Source organism: Maniola hyperantus, chromosome 21 (assembly GCF_902806685.2).
Source record: "Maniola hyperantus chromosome 21, iAphHyp1.2, whole genome shotgun sequence".
NCBI classification, from domain to species: domain Eukaryota; kingdom Metazoa; phylum Arthropoda; class Insecta; order Lepidoptera; family Nymphalidae; genus Maniola; species Maniola hyperantus.
In genome coordinates this window covers 873829-892070 of record NC_048556.1, presented here as the reverse complement: position 1 = coordinate 892070, position 18242 = coordinate 873829, and the positions used below count along the sequence as shown (strand labels likewise).

The following is an 18242-nucleotide window of genomic DNA, read 5'->3' as shown; positions in this document are numbered from 1 at the left end:
CGGTGGCATATTAATACCCCTCAATCTTGAAACACAAAATAATCATTTTATCTTCACAAAAGGAATTAGGTGTTTATCAGGATTATTAGCGAGTAAGTATAAGTATTTTTTTAATTATGGCCGATTAATTAATTATTATTATCGGTTTGATTAATTGCAATAATTTAAGCACCACGTCAAAGGATATGGAATATTAAATCAATATGGATTGAACAATGAACATTCATACAGTAGGTACGCGCCAGAAAGTAATTCATCGATCTTTAAAAAGAGGTAGCAGTTTTGTAGAGCATTGTCTCTGTCGTCGTGACCGACAAAACGTCACATAGGTATGAGTGACAGAGACAACGCTCTACAAAGTCGAAATGTACTAGCTACTTGTCATTCGCCATATTATTTTCCTAGTTTGTACTTTGTGCGCATTATAAACACGTAGTAAATAAAAAACGTTCAGAAGGTATTTATAGGATCCCCAATATAGTTTATTTTGGTTTCACACTGAATATGTTTAAAAAATTAGCCGAATATCATTTTTATCTAAAATAGACAGATTATATTTCTACACATACCTAATTGATTTAATTTATTACAATATAATCTTTAATTTATATGTTCTAAGTACCTTGATCTTAAGTAGTCCATGTTATATTTACAATGGTTTTAAACAATTTTAAAAATATCAAAACGTCTTTTAAAATTTGAAAACAAAACATTTAATCAACTTTATATTCAAACACAAACTTGTGGCAGTGTTTATAACTTAGGAAGTGATAAGCCACTTTTTTAAATGCTTTTAGAAATAATACAAGTACCTATGTGTATATTTTAATCCTCCATTCGTCCTAATCTCCTTTGTTCAAAAGTAAAAGGATAGATAATTTATAAATAATATCTGTCCCGGCTGTACTCACGTGCTTAGTCGACGTTAGCCCGACTAGTTTCGAACCCATCCGGGGTCCTTTTTCAAGGGAGTCAGTTCGCGCACGCGCCGCGGTTGTGACTGCGGGCCGCGCGTGCCGCTGCTCGTAGAGCCCGTTGTAATGGAAATCACTCACGGTAGTTTAAACACTAAGATAGATAACTTGGCTAATTCTCTTGTATAGTCAAACCGGTCGGCTTAAGGCTATATATAGCCATAAAAGTTACTAATTAGATAAAATATTTCACGTAATTACGCGTTATAATATCTGTCTAAATTTCATGTCAATAGTACGACTAAAAGTCCTTATTTTAAAGCTGAACCCGTACTTTTGACATGACAGTTGAGCCATAGAGTTAAAATGGCGCGTGAGGAGTCATTTTGTACGGACTATACTTAATATTCCATTTACATAATATAAAGGTGATTCGGTATAAAACAACAAGGAGCGAGAAATCAGCCAACAGATAGACAATGGTTTGACAGTGATATTTTCTCACAGGTGAAAATAGGATTGCCTCAAAAGGATCTTATTTCTTTTTTGAGGTTGTGCAGGTCCTTCAATAGGGTCTTGGACTGTTGTAAATGATGTGATGTTTTATTAATAATGAATTCTAGCCCCATAAACTACCTCTATACAAAAATTTACTTCTTTTTATTACTACAGGGTTTTACTATGACCAAAACCTTTCTCACTCTGAGAGGAGACCCATGCTCTGTAGTGAGCCGGCGATGGGTTGATCATGATAAAAAGTATCACTGTCTAAACGCAGCCTTAATAAAATTTCAAATATATAAAAACTGACTGAATTTCATGTCACACTTAAAAACGGGAAATTGAACCTTATAACTATATGGCGTTTAGTCTGTTTTCCTGTACGTGCCCCGAGCCCGCCACGCTTTGAGCAGGTTGTAGCCGAAGTACAGCTGGAAGAAGTGAACTTGTGACGCTAGAAGCACGAAGGCATACCACAGCACGCCATACGGGTAGCCCTGAAAAACAAAATTAAAGTAGGTACAGTGGCCGGCAAACAACTTGAGTATTGACGCTGGCAAATGGCGAGTGCACGCGATTGGTTGATCAGTCGGCGCGAGTGCACGCAATTGGTTAACACGTCGTCTTTCGCTTCCCAGATTCGTCAACTTTCTCCCTGTCCAAGGTGCTTGCCGGGCACTATACATAAATTAAAATATTGCGAAGAATTTTCCATAAATTCGGACTTTAGGAATAATTATAAAACATTACATGATTCCCGCAACTTTGCCCGCGTGATTTTAGCATTTTTAAGGTTCCATACCTCAGAAGGAAAAAGAACCCCTAATAGAATCACTTTGTTGTGTGTCTGTCAAAAAAAGCTACAGGGTACTTACCGTTGACCTAGAATTACGAAATTTGGCAGGTAGGTAGGGTCTTATAGCACAAGTAAAGGGAAAAATCCAAAAACCGTGAATTTGTGGTTACATCACAAAAAAAAATTAAAATGTGTTCATGAACAAATAATTACTATTTTCAACTTTCAAAGTAAGATAACTATACCAAGTGGGGTATCATATGAAAGGGTTGTACCTGTACATTGTAAAACAGATTTTAATTTATTTTTATGCATAATAGTTTTTCATTTATCGTGTAAAAAAAATACGCGTCTAGTACAGAACACTCGGTGCGCGAGTCTGCCGAAATGTCATGGCCCAATGTACATTACTTTTTGCCGCGTACTGTAATTAAGTATTACACCCCTAGTGTGGTAATTCACAAACCTGCCACAACTGAATTTCCTCTTCGTCGTCTTCGTCTTCGTCAAACGTCAGATACGTGTAGACATCGCCGCAGTAGTATATGACACAGTACAGTAACGGGCCGAGCCCTAGTGCGGTAATGCCGTACAAATAGTGGCGCATGTAGCGTATGTTGTTGCGCTTGATCGCTGAGAGGCCGAGGAAGGACAGCACTAGAGAGAGACACCAGAGGTACTCCCACCATAGAGGCTGGAAATGAAAGAATTTCTTTAATGCTTATAAAGTGGCTCTTATTTCACTGCTGTTAAAACTGTAATGTAGATTTATTACACTTGTGCAATTAAAATGTTAAAACACAGCTGTTGCCCTACAATGATGTGCAGTAATATCCAATCCAATCCAATCAATAGTAATTGTATAGAGTGCAGTCATCATAGATTAGTGATGTTCCGGATATTTGTATCCGCAGGAGAAAAACGATCCGTATGTTACTTTTTGGCAAATCTTTTACAGATCTTTTACCTTATTAATTAGTCTTCTAGCGCGACGGTCCACTAAATCCAATGCATCAAGCTGATATTTGGCAGAGCCATCCCATAAATAGCTGCATGCACCATGCACCATAGATCCATGCACATTCGAACTTGTGCATGGTATTATGGTAAGAAGAATTATTAAGGCGACTTGAGATTTTACAATCAGATTTCCACTATGATCTACTAGCAAGAAAATTCCTATGCAATTTTAAAAATCCTAAATCACACAGTTAGCGATGAACATGTAAGTAAGCTACCTGTGGTATCTGCAGCTCCTCTATCTCCAAAATGAATATGTCCAGCTTGTCCAGGATGTCTGCGGACAGCTTGGCCAGCATCACCATGAACAGCATGTGGTGGAAGAACACACAGTACTTGAGGCGGGATTTGTTTAGTGCACTGGAACATTCAATAATAACTGCCTATTATACAAATGATGGATTTCTTAATGACAAAGATGCATGGTAGCAACAAGGTGAGCTTTCAGTTGCCTACAAGATGGTGTATTTGACTACATTTGTAAAAAAAAAAATTAAGAGAGATTTCGTAATGAGCCTCATCTGGTGACAGAAGGGCTGGCTCATTTTTTGCCCACCGGATCAGCCTGGCTGTCCAGTGCAAAAACGCAGCCAGTATTCTTGGCACCATTTCACGTGGGCATGATTTGTACAGTAATTAGACAAGGCTAGATATAGAAGGCACGCACAACAGACGGAAACGTTTAAGTGGAAACCAGCCCAGAGCGAAGAAGAAGAATGCTAGATATATGTCTTATTGTAATTATTTCATTTAAAAAAATGTTTGTGACAATGGGGCTCACATATAGATCATATAAAAGCTCTTTACAAAATCATATATCAAAAAAGAAAGTGTAATCCTAAGAAGTTTGGCTTTTGCTGTTTATCTGTTCAACAGGTATACCTACCTGTTAAACAGCAAAGGCCAAATCGACACACATCACACAATTCAAACGAATGGCGGTAAACCGTAACCGACCAAGCTTTCATCTAAAAATAATTTGACGGAACCTCAAAGTTCGTCCCGTGTCCCGTCACCCGTGTCACACACTCGGAACACAGTTTGGAGCCCACCGCACTTAAAAATAATCCCCAATCTCACCTTATTTGATACTGAGCTGCTATTTTTTCCCTATGTTCGTAATCTGCACCGTTCGTCCCAGTAACCATAATACCACCTCTTGAAGCCATTTTATAAATAAACAACACTAAATATACAGTTCTGGAGACGCTCTCGTAATTTAGGAACCGTTTTTAGGCCGTGAAATTGGATGTTTCTGTTTATATTTCAATATTTTTATTCAATTCATCACGGAATCTGAATCTGCCAAAGAGTCAAGTTGGCGAATTGTCAAATGACATCACTGACAGCTAGCATGCCAAGAATGCCAACGTCAGAGTTACTAAATGTTGCCTACAAATATGAGCTTAAATCCCCAGAAAAATCTAAAAAGTTTCTCGTAAGGAATTTATTTCGTAAAAGTTAAATGAAAATATTTCTGTAAATATTATATTTTACAAAGCACAAAAAACAATTTTGAATAAGATAACATAAAACTTATCAAGTTACACTACAAACATCAATACTCATGCCCACGACTCTACAACTCTCTGATTCGAAATATTGACAGTTAAAAAATATCACTCAATTAATCGTGGTAATGTACCTATTTTATACAATACAACATCACTTACATCACTACCCTATAAATAATTATTATGAATGGGAAAGTGTGTTTGTTTTTTGGCATTTTATTCACCTCCAATCACTTTACAATGGAGCAGCGGATCGACTGGCACCAGTTTGTACAGATATAGTTGTCACTTGTCAAAGGACTTCAACGGCTTTTTAAAGCTATTGAAATGAAACGAGAAAGAAATCTCAAAGTTTAATAATTTTCCCCTAGTTCCAGGGAAGAAACCTTTATGCTGGCAATCACGTCAACATCTCAAGGTTGACATTTAGTTGACACCATGTTGACACATTAGCCACGTTCGGAAATTAGAACGCTCTTACAATATTTGAAAAACTTTAAGGTTGAAAGGTTTTTTACCAACGGGTAAGATTGGATTTATGGGGGATCTAGATAATATATTAGTTTTGGTAATAATGGAATATAGTATGTTTTACAGCATAGGTACAGTTCCCAGAGGTTACTTAACTACTTACAAAAATCACAAATTACAATACAAAAGAAATGATATAGTTAGGAACAATAATCGGACTTTCTTCCGATTAAAACCGTTACCACGCTGCGCGCTGTTTCAAAAATAACTTTATGAATTGAATGGACCTTTATAAAAATAAGGTTCTCTCCTATGATGAAACAAAAATTACTTAGTCTGCGACAGGTCGAGATGGCAATCGCGGAGGGAATGCCCCGCACAGCCCCCGCGCTAACCCGTCCCCCCGACTCATACTCCAATTGCCATATCGACCTGTCACGATAATGTTTTTTTTTTTTTTATTATTCAGATAGGTAAAAGTTAGCCCTTGACTGCAATCTCACCTGGTGGTAAGTGATGATGCAGTCTAAGATGATAGCGGGCTAACCTGGAAGGGGTATGGTGTTTTATTAATAAATAATAATTAATGCCCAGCATGCATAACAATGAAACTCGCGGACCATATTTTATTAGGTACTTTGATAATTATGTCACAAGCCTTCAAGCAAGTGCCGACAACAAGTGTACAAAGTTTCAACTCAATCTGATGAACAATGTACGTAACGAACAGACAGATACTATTTCAATTGCGACTCAAATAAAACCTCTTTATTTCTACTCAGTGAATGAAACTGTCTATTGTATTAATGTTGTAAAAGAAAAGCTTGATATCCAGATAGGTTCATACTAATTCATGATTAAGTAATTCACAGAACCGATTCATTTTTCCTTCCATTGTGACGATTTCGTTACGAAAGAAAATTGAAACGAGTTGCAGGTTTTGTCTGTAGTTTACACGAGCTACAGGAAACCGCAAACGAGGATTTTAACCGCAACGTCACTTTAATACACGCCCATTGACTACGCCAGAGAGAGAGTGGATACAGAAATAGGTACTTCCTGTTACCATCAGGTTGAGATCTAATGTCAAGCGAGTTTTTTTATACATTACATTTTAATTGATCACAAGATAGCCCTTGCAGACTGCAATCTCACCTGGTGCTATTGTGATGATCTATCTCAGCGGGCTAACTTGGACTCGGAAAGCTCAGGCTTAATTATTAAGACAAAATGAGTAAATAAACTTGTCAATAGAACTTTATTTCAGGCATAAAAACCCATCATCATCATCATCATCAGCCTGTGGACGTCCACTGTTGAACATAGGCCTTCCCTAAAGAGCGCCACCACACCCGGTCCTCAGCCTTCCTCATCCAGCCACTTCCCGCCAGCCTCTTTATATCGTCGGTCCATCGTGCTGGAGGGCGTCCCACACTACGCTTGCTTTAACGCGGTCTCCACTCAAGGACTTTCTGGCTCCAACGGCCATCGCCTCTACGACAGGCATGACCTGCCCACTGCCACTTCAGCTTGCTAATAGTTTGGGCTATGTCAGTGACCTTGGTTCTCCTGCGGATCTCCTCATTTCGGATCTTGTCCCTCAAGGAAACTCCTAACATAGCCCTCTCCATAGCTCGCTGAGCGACTTTGAGTTTGTGGACAAGGCCGTTTGTTAGTGTCCACGTTTCAGCACCATAGGTGAGGACGGGAATAACACACTGGTTAAAGACTTTCGTCTTGAGGCACTGAGGAATTGACGATGAGAAGACTTGACTCAATTTCCCAAAAGCTGCCCAACCTAGCCGAATTCTTCTGTTGGCTTCCTCGTCGAAATTGCTTCTGCCAAATAAAAACCCATAATTCTTTGTAAGTAAGAAAACGAGACAACTTTATGTCTATAACATACTTCTGCCATGATCTGCAATAGAAATACACATTCTGTAAACAATTAACCCCCTACCTACCTACCTATTCTGCATGGTTCATCAGATACATTCCGCTGACAGCCAGACGGAAACCCACCACCTCCCGTGGCCCCATCAAACCCACGTTTATATGGCCCGAAGCGCGGTAGGGCACCCGTTCAGTACTTACTCAGAGGCTCTTTCAAGGAAGGAAGGAAGGAATTCACAGCCAGACGGACAGTTGGACGGACAGCGGAGGCTTAATAATAGGATCCTGTGTTGACACCCTTCGGTAACGGACCTCTAAAAAAAGTTACACGAGATCCATCAAAGTCACGTGAACAAATGAGCTGGGCCTGTTAAAACCGTGCGGTACAAATCCGTAGTGCGTTGCAGAACCGAAGCGATAAAGATTTCCGATTGTTCCGGCGTTGTTTTACAAACATACGGATTATTGATAGTACGATCGATGGTGTTTTGTTTGATACATCTCTTTGTTCGCGCGTTTATATATTGCTCTTGGCCCCGTGTTCCACTAGTAGAACTTTTGTGTTTGGAAAATGAAGGTCTTGGCTGTTGTCGCGATTTTCGCCTTTGTGGCTGTACAGGTGAATATTGTGGCTAATTTTCTTGTACACAATATCTAAACTAAACTAAATTAACAGGTCTAAATCTAGTGCTATCCTTTCCCGCAAGCAACATTATGAAAGGGATGGCAATAGATTTAGACGTGCCATTTTAGTTTAGTTTAGAGATTGTGTACAAGAAAATTAGCCACACTAAATATATAAAATGAAAAGGTAACTGACTGACTGATAATATATCAACGCACAGCTCAAACTACTGGACGGATCGGGCTGAAATTTGGCATGCAGACAGCTATTAAGACGTAGACATCCGCTAAGAAAGGATTTTTGAAAATTCAACCCCTAAGGGGGTGAAATAGAGGCCTGAAATTTGTGTAGTCCACGCGGACGAAGTTGCGAGCATAAGCTACTCTATTATGAACTAGCTTATGCCCGCGACTTCATCGCATGTACTGTAAAATTCAAACCCCTATTTTACCCCCTAGGGGTTGAATTTTCAAAAATCCTTTCTTAGCGGTTGTCTACGACCTACGTCATAATAGCTATCTGCATGCTAAATTTCAGCCCGATCCGTTCATATTTTAATTTATGCGTTGATAGATCAGTCGGTCAGTGAGTTACTGTTCCTTTCCAAAGTTATTTATATTGTGATGCAGATGCAATAAGCTGTGATAGCATAGTGGTTAGGACGTCCGCCTTCTAATCGAAGGTCAGGGGTTCGATCCTGGGCGCGCACCTCTAACTTTTCGGAGTTATGTGCGTTTTAATTAATTAAATATCACAAGGAAAACATCGTGAGGGAACCTGCATGCCTGAAAGTTCTCCATAATATTCTCAAAGGTGTCTACCAATCAACACATGGCCAGCGTGGTAGACTATGGCCAAAACCCTTCTCACTTTGAGAGGAGAGGAGACCCGTGCTCTGTAGCAAGCCGGCGATGGGTTGATCATGATGATGATTTTATTTTATTTTTATTTATTGGACACACAAAACAGATTATGACAATAATTGATAAAGTAATACAAGCCATGAATAAAACTAGTCACTCGCCAAAAAAAAGTGTGTACAAATGCAGTTATTAGTAATGGACGTGTACGAAGTTAGTAACAGACACACTATTAAACAATGATGATGATGATGATGCAGTAACAGCTTGAAGTGGTCATGATTGCTTCAAGCTGCCAATTATATGACCGCTCATATGTACAACTTGTTCCAGCTCAGCCAATCCGCGCCAGCTCCTGAGGAGGAGAACAAAGATGCAGCGGTGGTGCCAGCGGTCGCAGCCACCGACCCCACTTCCCACCCTGTAGCAGAGGTAACTTAGCTACACGTGAAAATCCGTGAGGTGTTTCGGGACACCTGGCGGAAGCGAATTTATTTTAAACAGTAAACGGAAAAGCATAGAAATTCGCATGAAATCCGTCTCTCTTACAAGGAGAACTCACATACTCTCTCACATAGTCTCTCTAACAAGGAGAACTCACATACTCTCTCACATAGTCTCTCTAACAAGGAGAACTCACATACTCTCTCACATAGTCTCTCTAACAAGGAGAACTCACATACTCTCTCACATAGTCTCTCTAACAGAAGAACCTGCAGTACGCAGCATAAATGTACATCGACATTTAAAGTCAAAGTCAAATATTTTATTCAAAATAAGTTACACTTGTTGATGGTCGGTTGTAGGATTTGTATTTAGAAGGAGATACCAGATTTTGTAGAGCGTCGTTGCTGTCATTGAGACCGACAAAACGTCATATAGGTATGAGTGACAGAGACAACGCTCTACAATTGTCTCTGTGACCGAAACAAACCAACAGGTACGGATTACGGAACCCTCGGTGCGCGAGTCTGACTCGCACTTGGCCAATTTTAATATACCTACCTACTTACAAACGAATGACTTTAAATCAATCAAATTCAATCAGCCAATAATTGCGTTATCGCTAAATAACTGTGATGAATGTAAAATCGATGCAACGGTCATGGGCATAAATATTAGGCCGATCAAAAAATTTAATTAAAATACCACCAGACCTTAGTATGCCGTAGGTATTTAAAACTTGTTTGTTTGAAATTAAATATTTAACGGAAATCTGGCAAACCACAGCTATTAATTGTTAGATAAAATTTTGTATGTATATTCCTAGAAACATTAGGTATTTCATTGAGTGTTAGCGCCCTCTGTTAAGGTGTCTTCGAGGATCAACGACAGATGGCGTTAGCCAGTGTTAGATGACGCTGGCATCATCTCGCGACTTCACCTGCGTAAATGCTCGTAGTTGGTGGTTTTCATTTTCCGAGACAAAAAGTTCCGTAGCCGGGATGCAAGCTATCTCTGTACTAAATATTGTTAAAATCGATCAAACAGATGGACTAGCAAATGGTAATAGCCACTTGAAAGACGTACTTTCGCATTGCTAACAGTCCAATACCCTATTCCATAATATTTTGCTTGCAGGCTAAGGCCGCTCCAGAAGCAGTGGCCAGTCCTTCCGAAGGGACCCCGCACGTCGAAGAGAAGAAGGCCTGAGGTTTACACTCATTTCTTACGTTAATTGATTATTATGGTACTCTAGATTTACGTACTTTATATAAGAAAATATTTAGGTTTAGCTAACAATAAAGCTTTGATTGCTATGAAACGGATATGGCAATGTTTTTTAAATCTATTTTCCCAAAAAGACCTTTTTTTCTCCAACTAAGCATATATACATCCCAGGTATAGAAGGATCAGGAAGGAATATGTCTAAATAAATAGTCTATTTACGACGCAACACAATGTTATTTAGTTCGCACAGCGCTGCAGCCTAAAATTTTATAAACACCTCTCTTTCTATCGTGTAACTTATAAAGTTATAAGAGATCTCTCTCTCTTATGAGATAAGACTTAAGTGAGCTCACGTGCCCAAGTGAATCCGGATATAAGCGCTTAACTTAATAATATGTATAGTCTGTAAAAAATGACTCCTCACGCGCCATGGGCCATGGATCAGGCCTCAGTCTATGGGTCAACTGTCATGTCAAAAGTACGTTTCACTGTGGTTTCAGTACATACAAATTCTTTGGTTTCACCTTTAAAATAAGGACTAAAATCGTGCTTTTGACATGAAATTTGACACAAAAAGTATAAATGGCGCGTGAGGAGTCATTTTTTACCCATTTTGCGCACACTATAATAACTAGCGCGCAACACGGAAAATTTCCGTGCGTTTTTTCCGCATAATCTGTGAACTACATAGAAGTGCGCGCATTGCGGAATTAAGTCCGCACCGGATTTTAATAGATTAAAATTTAAATTTGCGGATTGTAACACGCGAAGAAACTCACCGCATCGCGGTGCGTGCTAGCTCTAATTGAGCCTAAATCAAAAGAAAGGCAACATAAGGAAGAATATGCAGTTTTATTTGAAATATAACCAAGGAGTTGCTTCAGTCAGTGGTAAAGAAGAGTATGTCTCTAACACTGCCGCTGCCACGCTGCGGCAGCTCCACGGAGCGAAGAGTCACGGCTCCCGTGCTGCCTGCACCCAGTCGTGACGTGCACTCACTCCCCTGGATGAACAGGGTTACCTGGAAAACAGGATACTCTATCACTCTCTCCATTTTTGCATCGTATACCTCACCGCTGGAAGTCGTGACTCCTTTCCAATAATCAATGGAGGATAACAATGGGATGGAGTACCCCCATACTCTCACATACCAACCTTAAGGTCACTGAACCAATGAAGTAAGAACCGCAAGAAATAGGCTGATCGGCTGTTCTCGCGAGTGTGAAAGGGATGGGTAACCTGAGCGAGCTCGCGCGTATGAGAGGGAGAGGTAGCTATGCTACAATTCACCGGGCCAGTTTCCACCCCTATGTCGTCAACATTGCATCGTCGCGTACGAAACGCTTTCCGTCATCATTCCTTATACGCATGGCTAGGGTCTGGAATACTCTTCCGAGATCAGTGTTTCCTGCCAATTATAATCTGGGTATCTTTAAAACAAGAGTGAATAGGTACCTTCAGTGGCGTGGAGCTGATAGAGGCATAAACGCACTGCTTACCCTCGTTGTAATAAATCAATGCTTATTTTTCATTAAAACCTGCCGGAAAATAAGTTCATACCTAAATGCATACCCTGGCTTGAAATCCTGTGCACGCCACTGGGTACCTTCTAGGCAAACGTATCCCATCTTAGGCCACATCATCACTTCCCATCAGGTGTGATCGTGGTCAAGCGTGCGCCTATAATGAATTTAAAAAAAAATCGCATCGCGCCGCAGCAAAGTTTAGTGTTTCAGCCCTTAGATTTACCTGTTGCGGACTGTGTCGACTGGTATCGCTAGACAAAGGCACGGATCTTGCTTCTCTGGAGAACTCTTTTCTCTTCCGCTTGTTGGAGCGACGACTTTCTTGTCGCTTGCGTACGCTTCCTATTTGTAGCGAATCTGGAATATTGTATAAGTCCCGCCAATTGCTAATGCGCGTGGCCGCCATTTTAGTGCCGTCAGCGCTAGACTGAAGTTTCGAGCTGATGGTATATTTTTACTTAAACATACGTCAAATGACGTAATTTCGATGTTAATGCGACAAGGTTCCAGCGCAATAGCAATTTGCGGGACTTATAGTTACTTGTTAAATGTTATGGTAAAATTAGGTATCTACATGCTAGAGAGTTGTTTAAAACTTGTCAGTTCAGACTACGTTTTACAAGGTCATCATCATCATCATGATCAACCCATCAACGGCTCATTACAGAGCACGGGTGTCCTCTCAGAGTTAGAAGGGTTTTGGCCATACAAGGTAAGTACAAGGTACAGGTTGGTTTTACAAAGTAGGTACTTACTTATTGCATAATTTAAGTAATTTAACTTTTGCAAATAAACATTGTGATTACATTACTATAAAAACACGAATAGGCGTAGAAAACAATCATAATCAGCTTAGCCAATCGAATAGCCATGCAAATTGAACCGTGAAAAATTTACACTCATAAATATCTTAAACAGCATTAACAAAATAAATAAGTTATCATAACCTTGGGGGAGGTCATACGTAGGTATGACCTCCCCCATTCATTCATTCATTCAATAGCTAGCTTTTCAGTGATTAAAAATAAAAATAAACCTTCATCGTCATTGGACGCCGGCGCCGGGAGCGGATGCAGCGTGGGCGGGCGGAACATGTTGGCTCGACGACTCTCTACCAGCCGGACCAGGCATTCTAGAGCTGTTTGTTTGCTCTAAAACAAAACACCAAAGGAAAATAGGTTTATATTATCTAAATTTATAAAAGGAAAAAGTGACTGACTAATCTATCAACGCACAACTCAAACTACTGGACGGATCGGGCTGAAGTTTGGCATGCAGATAGCTGTTATGACGTAGACATCTCGTAACATTGTCTTGACAATCTGTCGCCACTGCAATAAGTCGTGGAAGACAGTTAGTCCTGCCATCCGCTTTAAACGCTTTAGACGCTTTAAACTGCACGACTATCTTCTGTCGTCACGACAGAGTGGGAACGCGCCCAGAGGCTGTAAGGGCGCGCCTGCATGGGATGACGTTGTGCGAGAGCCCGGCGTGCGAGTGCGGCTTTGGCGACGAGGATAGACACCATGTGCTGTGGGAGTGTCCCCTTTATGAGGACTTGCGGGTGACGATGTTGGATGGGATCGGACGCGGGGAAGCGGGGCCAGTCTTCTACACGGACCTCGTCTCATCGGCGAGGAACTACAACCGGCTACGGGAATTCACGCACCATTGGCATCAGAGGCAAAGCAGCTCGGAGAGTACAGGTGCCAGGCTGGCACTACTGAAGAGCAGCAGCGGGGACTTCAGCTGTGCTAGTGACGTCTAGGCCCCCACGGGGGGAGAGTGACGACAAAATCATTTGTAAGGAATTAAGAAGGCACCCCGGGAAAACGCCAAGAGCAAGTACCGAACGGGCGCCCTCCCGCGATTTGGCCCGATATAACCGCGAGGTTGGAGGGGCCATGGAAGGTGGAGGGCTGTCGCCCTAAGGCTAAACAAAAAACTTTAGCAGTACAAAATGCTTTGAAAGTTACAGAGTACCTACGTACCGATAGTCCGCATAAAAAACCGTCGGGAAACCGCTAAGAGCAAGTACCTACCGGGAGATGTCTCGCGATTCGACCAATATAACTGCGACGTTGGTGGGGCCATGGGAGTTGGAGGGTTTCTCCTACTTTGGTGAGTTATTCGCCAGCAACATATTTACCCTAACTTCCTCCAGCAGTGGTTCGAAGGCGGCAGGGTCTGTGGCGTCACGCACAGCCTCCCAACTCTTGAACAGCTTGCGATCTGACATGCGCACTGAACTCTCCAGTTCCCGAACTTCTGTTAACATATTATTCAGTTCTTATCCGAAGTCAGCTCGCGCAGTTGATCGTTGTACACGCCTGCTTATACAGTGATCATTGATTCATCTAAATACTATATAAAAGGGAAAGGTGACTGACTGATGTGTTAACGCACAGCTCAAACTATTGGACGGATCGGGCTGAAAGGCATGCTATTATGACGTAGGCATCCGTTAAGAAAGGATTTTTGAAAATTCAACCCCTAAGGGGGTGAAATAGGGGTTTGAAATTTGTGTAGTCCACGCGGACGAAGATCGTAAGATCCTTGAATTGAAGTCGAAAATTCAATGCTACTGATTTTAATTTCGCGTCGTTTCCGCTTGGAGCGCTGGCTGTAGATGTGTAGACAAACTTGAGCTTTAAAACAAGGCAGGTTAAGATCCAGTTTACTATAACGCTAAAGTGTTTCGACACTCGAATACTATCAACGTTGGTGAGACATAAAATCTCCTACTAAGCATACCTACTGACTCATGTTACATACCAGTGTCCCTCAGCTTAGCGAGATGAGCGCCAAGCGACGCCCGCTCAGCGCACAACGCTCGCCGCTGTAAGCGCGCTCGCGACGCCGCTTCCCAAGCGTTACGCGCTTCGCTTGCGAGCGCTGCCACCTCACGCGCTTCCCGTTCTAAGTGACGCTCGAGCTCGCTGTAATGAACGAAGAGCAAGTGATTCAAACAACACACGTGAGTAAGCCGGGACAGATAGTATTTATAATTAAAACGTCGTGGCTTCAACGTCACTGGCAGGCGTCTAAAGTTAGTACATTTGACGCAGGTAGCCCTAAAGTAGCCTTATATTTCTTTGATTTTATGTCACTGTGCCATAGCCTAATAGTTGACATAAGTATCGTCGATTCAGAATCAAACCGAGAGTTCCCTCACTCTAGTTCACTCTGGTGTGGCTCATGCTTGTTCGGTATAAGCTATTTTTTTAACTCAGATACAAGTTAGCCTTTGACTGAAATCTCACCTGGTGGTAAGTGACGATGCAGCCTAAGATGGAAGCGGGCTAACCTAGAAGGGGTATGGTAGTTTTTAATAAACCCATGCCCCTTTGGTTTCTACACGCCATCGTACCGGAACGTTAAATCGCTTGGCGGCACGGCTTTGCCGGTAGCCTCCCACCACCAGACCAGAAATTTAGAAATTATAAAATTCCAAACCCCTGCCGGGAATCGAACCCAGGACCTCCCACTAATAAGACCACAGCGCTTACCACTGCGCCAGAGAGTTCGTCAAGTAAATGTGTGTGTTTGCTAGCGCTTTCTCGCGACTGATTGGTCCGACAGGCACGCACACTTACGCAATGTGCATGTATATATTGTATACGACCTAACTAAGTATAAGTAAAGTTCACGCACACTCGTGAATTGCAAGAACTTTACCTGGGATACTCTCCAGTGACTTGCCCATAAGACTGTATGTTCCTGATGACCTCCACCAAGTGGTGAAGTTGGCTGCAGAACTCCGGCAGCTGCTCAGGAGTTAAGTACTGTCCACCGTACCTTCAAATTTATGACAATTAAATAATTTTCGTGCCTTTTTAACTAAAAAAATCCAGATTTCGCAGGAGTTGAACTGCATGTTCAAGGTATGCTCACCTAAGGTCAATGTTAGCTGCGAACTGTACATCATCTATGGTGGCACTGGACACACCAGCTCTCGGTGTATCTATCTCCTCATCTTCGTTCACGCTGCCGCAGCCTACGCTTTCACTCATGCTGCAAGATAACAGAATTACAGTGCGACAAGGCTATCTTGGCGCGCGGCGAAAATCGGAACTAACGTTGCCGTCAAGTGTCCCCTTCGTTCTTGTTTGAATATTCTAAGATTCTAAGCCTTTGTTTTGCAACAGCGCCCCCCTGTCAATGTCATTCAAGTGTCAAGAGGGCCTTGTCGCATTGTACCAATGAGTAAACAATAGGTCATTGCACTGTACAGGCTCTTTTGGCACTTGAATGACATTGACAGAGGGGCGTAGGTAGTTGTAGAACAAAGGCTGCCAGCAAATGAAATCTCAATTTTACGGAATGTATTGAAAATGTCAATGACGAAAATCGCGTAAGTTTTATCTTATTTAGTAGAGAGTAGTAGGTAGTAGTTATAAATTTAGTAAATATATAAAACGAAAAGATGTCAGACTGACAGATCTATCAACGCACAGCTCAAACTACTGGATGGATCGGGCTGAAATTTGGCATGCAGATAGCTAATATGACGTAGACATCCGCTAAGAAAGGATGTTTGAAAATGCAACCCCTAAGGGGGTAAAAAAGGGGTTCGAAATTAGTGTAGTCCACGCGGACGAAGTCGCGGGCGCCAAAAGAGCCTTGTCGCACTGTACGTGTATTTGTTGACCCAACACAATATACTAAACAGATCATCATCATCAGCCGACAGACGCCCACTGCTGGACATAAATCTCTTGTATGGACTTCCACATGCTACGGTCTTGGGCTGCCGTCATCCAACGACGGTTGATGGTCGGTTGTAGCATTTGTAAGATGAAGAGTGGTGATAATTTTTACGCAAACTTAAAACTAAAGCTACCAGGGTTTCAAACGCGCCCAGGTCTGAGAAGAGCCCACAACAAACTCAGCGGGCTCTCATATAGCTCAACAGCTATGATGGGTACTCTGGTTCTCCTACAGATATCATCATTTCTGATTTGATCATGTAGATGGCCAAGGTGAACATTTTTGAACAATTTTTTAATACAGCTCGAGCAGTTAGGCAGTGATCAAAATATAGTGACCGCTCGAGCAGTCATTGACAACAGCTTGAAGTTGCCATTGATTACTGCTGCAGTATTCGGATTAAAAAGCTGTGATAGCCTAGTGGTTAGGACATCCGCCTTCTAGTCGTAGGTCGGGGGTTCGATCCTGCTCACGCACCTTTACTTTTTCGGAGTTAATTAAATATCACTTGCTTTAACGGTGAAGGAAAAAATCGTGAGGAAACCTGCATGCCTGAGAGTTCTCCATAATGTTTTCAAAGGTATGTAAGTCTACCAATCCACATATGGCCAGCGTGGTAGACTATGGCCAAAACTCTTCTCACTCTGAGAGGAGACCCGTGCTCTGAAGTGAGCGGGCGATGGGTTGATCATGATGATGAGTCGGTTTGAACTGCTAGATCAGTCACGGACGCGGCGGTGCGGGCGGAGGGTAACTGCGCGAGAGCAGGCGGTATATGCCTGGCAACTGCTTGACCGCACGATGTCATTTCAGCCTAAGAGTAGTCAAAGTTACCCGGTGGATGTAAATGAGAAGTTCTTGTCCAGAGCAGAGTATCGATGCTCTCCGCGCAGCTTGCCGAGCAGTCTGCAGAGCAAGCGCGACTGCAGCCGCCCGGCTCTTGTGTTGCTGCTGCTTTCCATTAACTTGCTGGTTGAGAGACCCGTTGGAGACTACCTTTATCTGCTCAAAAGATCACTGCTAAAGATACTTTGATATGAGATGTAGTATTGTATGCATATTGATTCCATTGTCTATTTAATCATTTTGTTTGAATTTTAATTTTTTAATCACAAAAATTAATTTTCAGCAATCAACATGTTTCAATGGTTTCACTGTTGATGTTTATTTTGGTTGTTTGATGTTGACAATTCAACACTGAGTTGTATTCGTCAAAGTAAAAAAAAAATTAAGGATAGTCCGCACAAAATGACTCCTCACGCGCCATTTTAAATCAACTGTCAACAAATCGTATCTACTTTTGACATAAAAAGTTTAAAAAATGACGCGTGAGAAGTTAAATTTTACGCATTATAAGTAAAAATTATCGGAAATCGAAATCATAAACTCGCACCCAGTCTGCGTGGTTCCAGTATTTGGGAGTTGAGAGGTCGGGATTGTACGTACGATTCTTTACAAAATCCCATCTGTTAACTGTAACAAAATCAAATACCTAGATCTCAGCCTAGCTAAGATTTACAAAGCGCACTTTGGTCGAGGACATTGCTCAGACTTATAACACTGTATAGCCTACTTTGAATTTGCTCAGACCATGCTCAGGCTTAGTTAAAATGAGACAGAGTTATATTGCTGGCACAAATCTGTCTCGTTTTAACTTAAAATCTGAGCAAAGTCAAAGTACGCTCTATAGATCTCAGCCTAAAAGTTACTATTAGCAGGTAATAGAGATGTAAGTGATAAT

The 18242-nt window shown here is 41.5% G+C and overlaps 2 protein-coding genes and 1 long non-coding RNA gene across 3 annotated transcripts; 1 reads left to right on the top strand and 2 right to left on the bottom strand.

Annotated features, from left to right (window-relative positions):
* Positions 1–437: 437 nt before the first annotated feature.
* jagn (jagunal) lies at positions 438–4557 on the bottom strand. Its single transcript, XM_034979876.2, has 4 exons — positions 4312–4557; positions 3450–3591; positions 2678–2905; positions 438–1912 (listed from the first exon to the last, which is right to left on the bottom strand). The coding sequence occupies exons 1-4, from the start codon at positions 4398–4400 to the stop codon at positions 1781–1783; spliced, it is 591 nt and encodes a 196-aa protein (XP_034835767.1). The 5' UTR covers positions 4401–4557; the 3' UTR covers positions 438–1780.
* A 3011-nt stretch (positions 4558–7568) lies between these two features.
* On the top strand, positions 7569–10365 carry LOC117992219 (uncharacterized). The gene is made up of 3 exons (XR_004674992.2): positions 7569–7728; positions 8928–9026; positions 10176–10365. It is a non-coding gene; the product is annotated as an uncharacterized lncRNA (long non-coding RNA).
* A 733-nt stretch (positions 10366–11098) lies between these two features.
* On the bottom strand, positions 11099–17658 carry LOC117992216 (uncharacterized). Its single transcript, XM_034979875.2, has 8 exons — positions 17336–17658; positions 15686–15805; positions 15470–15589; positions 14567–14730; positions 13941–14059; positions 12828–12942; positions 12015–12148; positions 11099–11286 (listed from the first exon to the last, which is right to left on the bottom strand). The coding sequence occupies exons 1-8, from the start codon at positions 17461–17463 to the stop codon at positions 11146–11148; spliced, it is 1041 nt and encodes a 346-aa protein (XP_034835766.1). The 5' UTR covers positions 17464–17658; the 3' UTR covers positions 11099–11145.
* Positions 17659–18242: the final 584 nt, after the last annotated feature.

What these genes read in the sequence shown, in the direction of transcription:
- jagn (XM_034979876.2), bottom strand. Translation starts at nt 4,400, where the DNA reads ATGGCTTCAAGAGGTGGTATTATGGTTACTGGGACGAACGGTGCAGAT. An exon ending in GCAGCTCAGTATCAAATAAG is followed by an intron (nt 3,592 to 4,311) that starts GTGAGATTGGGG and finishes TGAATGTTCCAG; the next exon opens with TGCACTAAACAAATCCCGCC. An exon ending in AGGAAATTCAGTTGTGGCAG is followed by an intron (nt 1,913 to 2,677) that starts GTTTGTGAATTA and finishes TTTGTTTTTCAG; the next exon opens with GGCTACCCGTATGGCGTGCT.
- LOC117992216 (XM_034979875.2), bottom strand. Translation starts at nt 17,463, where the DNA reads ATGGAAAGCAGCAGCAACACAAGAGCCGGGCGGCTGCAGTCGCGCTTG. An exon ending in GTCACTGGAGAGTATCCCAG is followed by an intron (nt 14,731 to 15,469) that starts GTAAAGTTCTTG and finishes CGTTCATTACAG; the next exon opens with CGAGCTCGAGCGTCACTTAG. An exon ending in CGCTAAGCTGAGGGACACTG is followed by an intron (nt 14,060 to 14,566) that starts GTATGTAACATG and finishes ATATGTTAACAG; the next exon opens with AAGTTCGGGAACTGGAGAGT.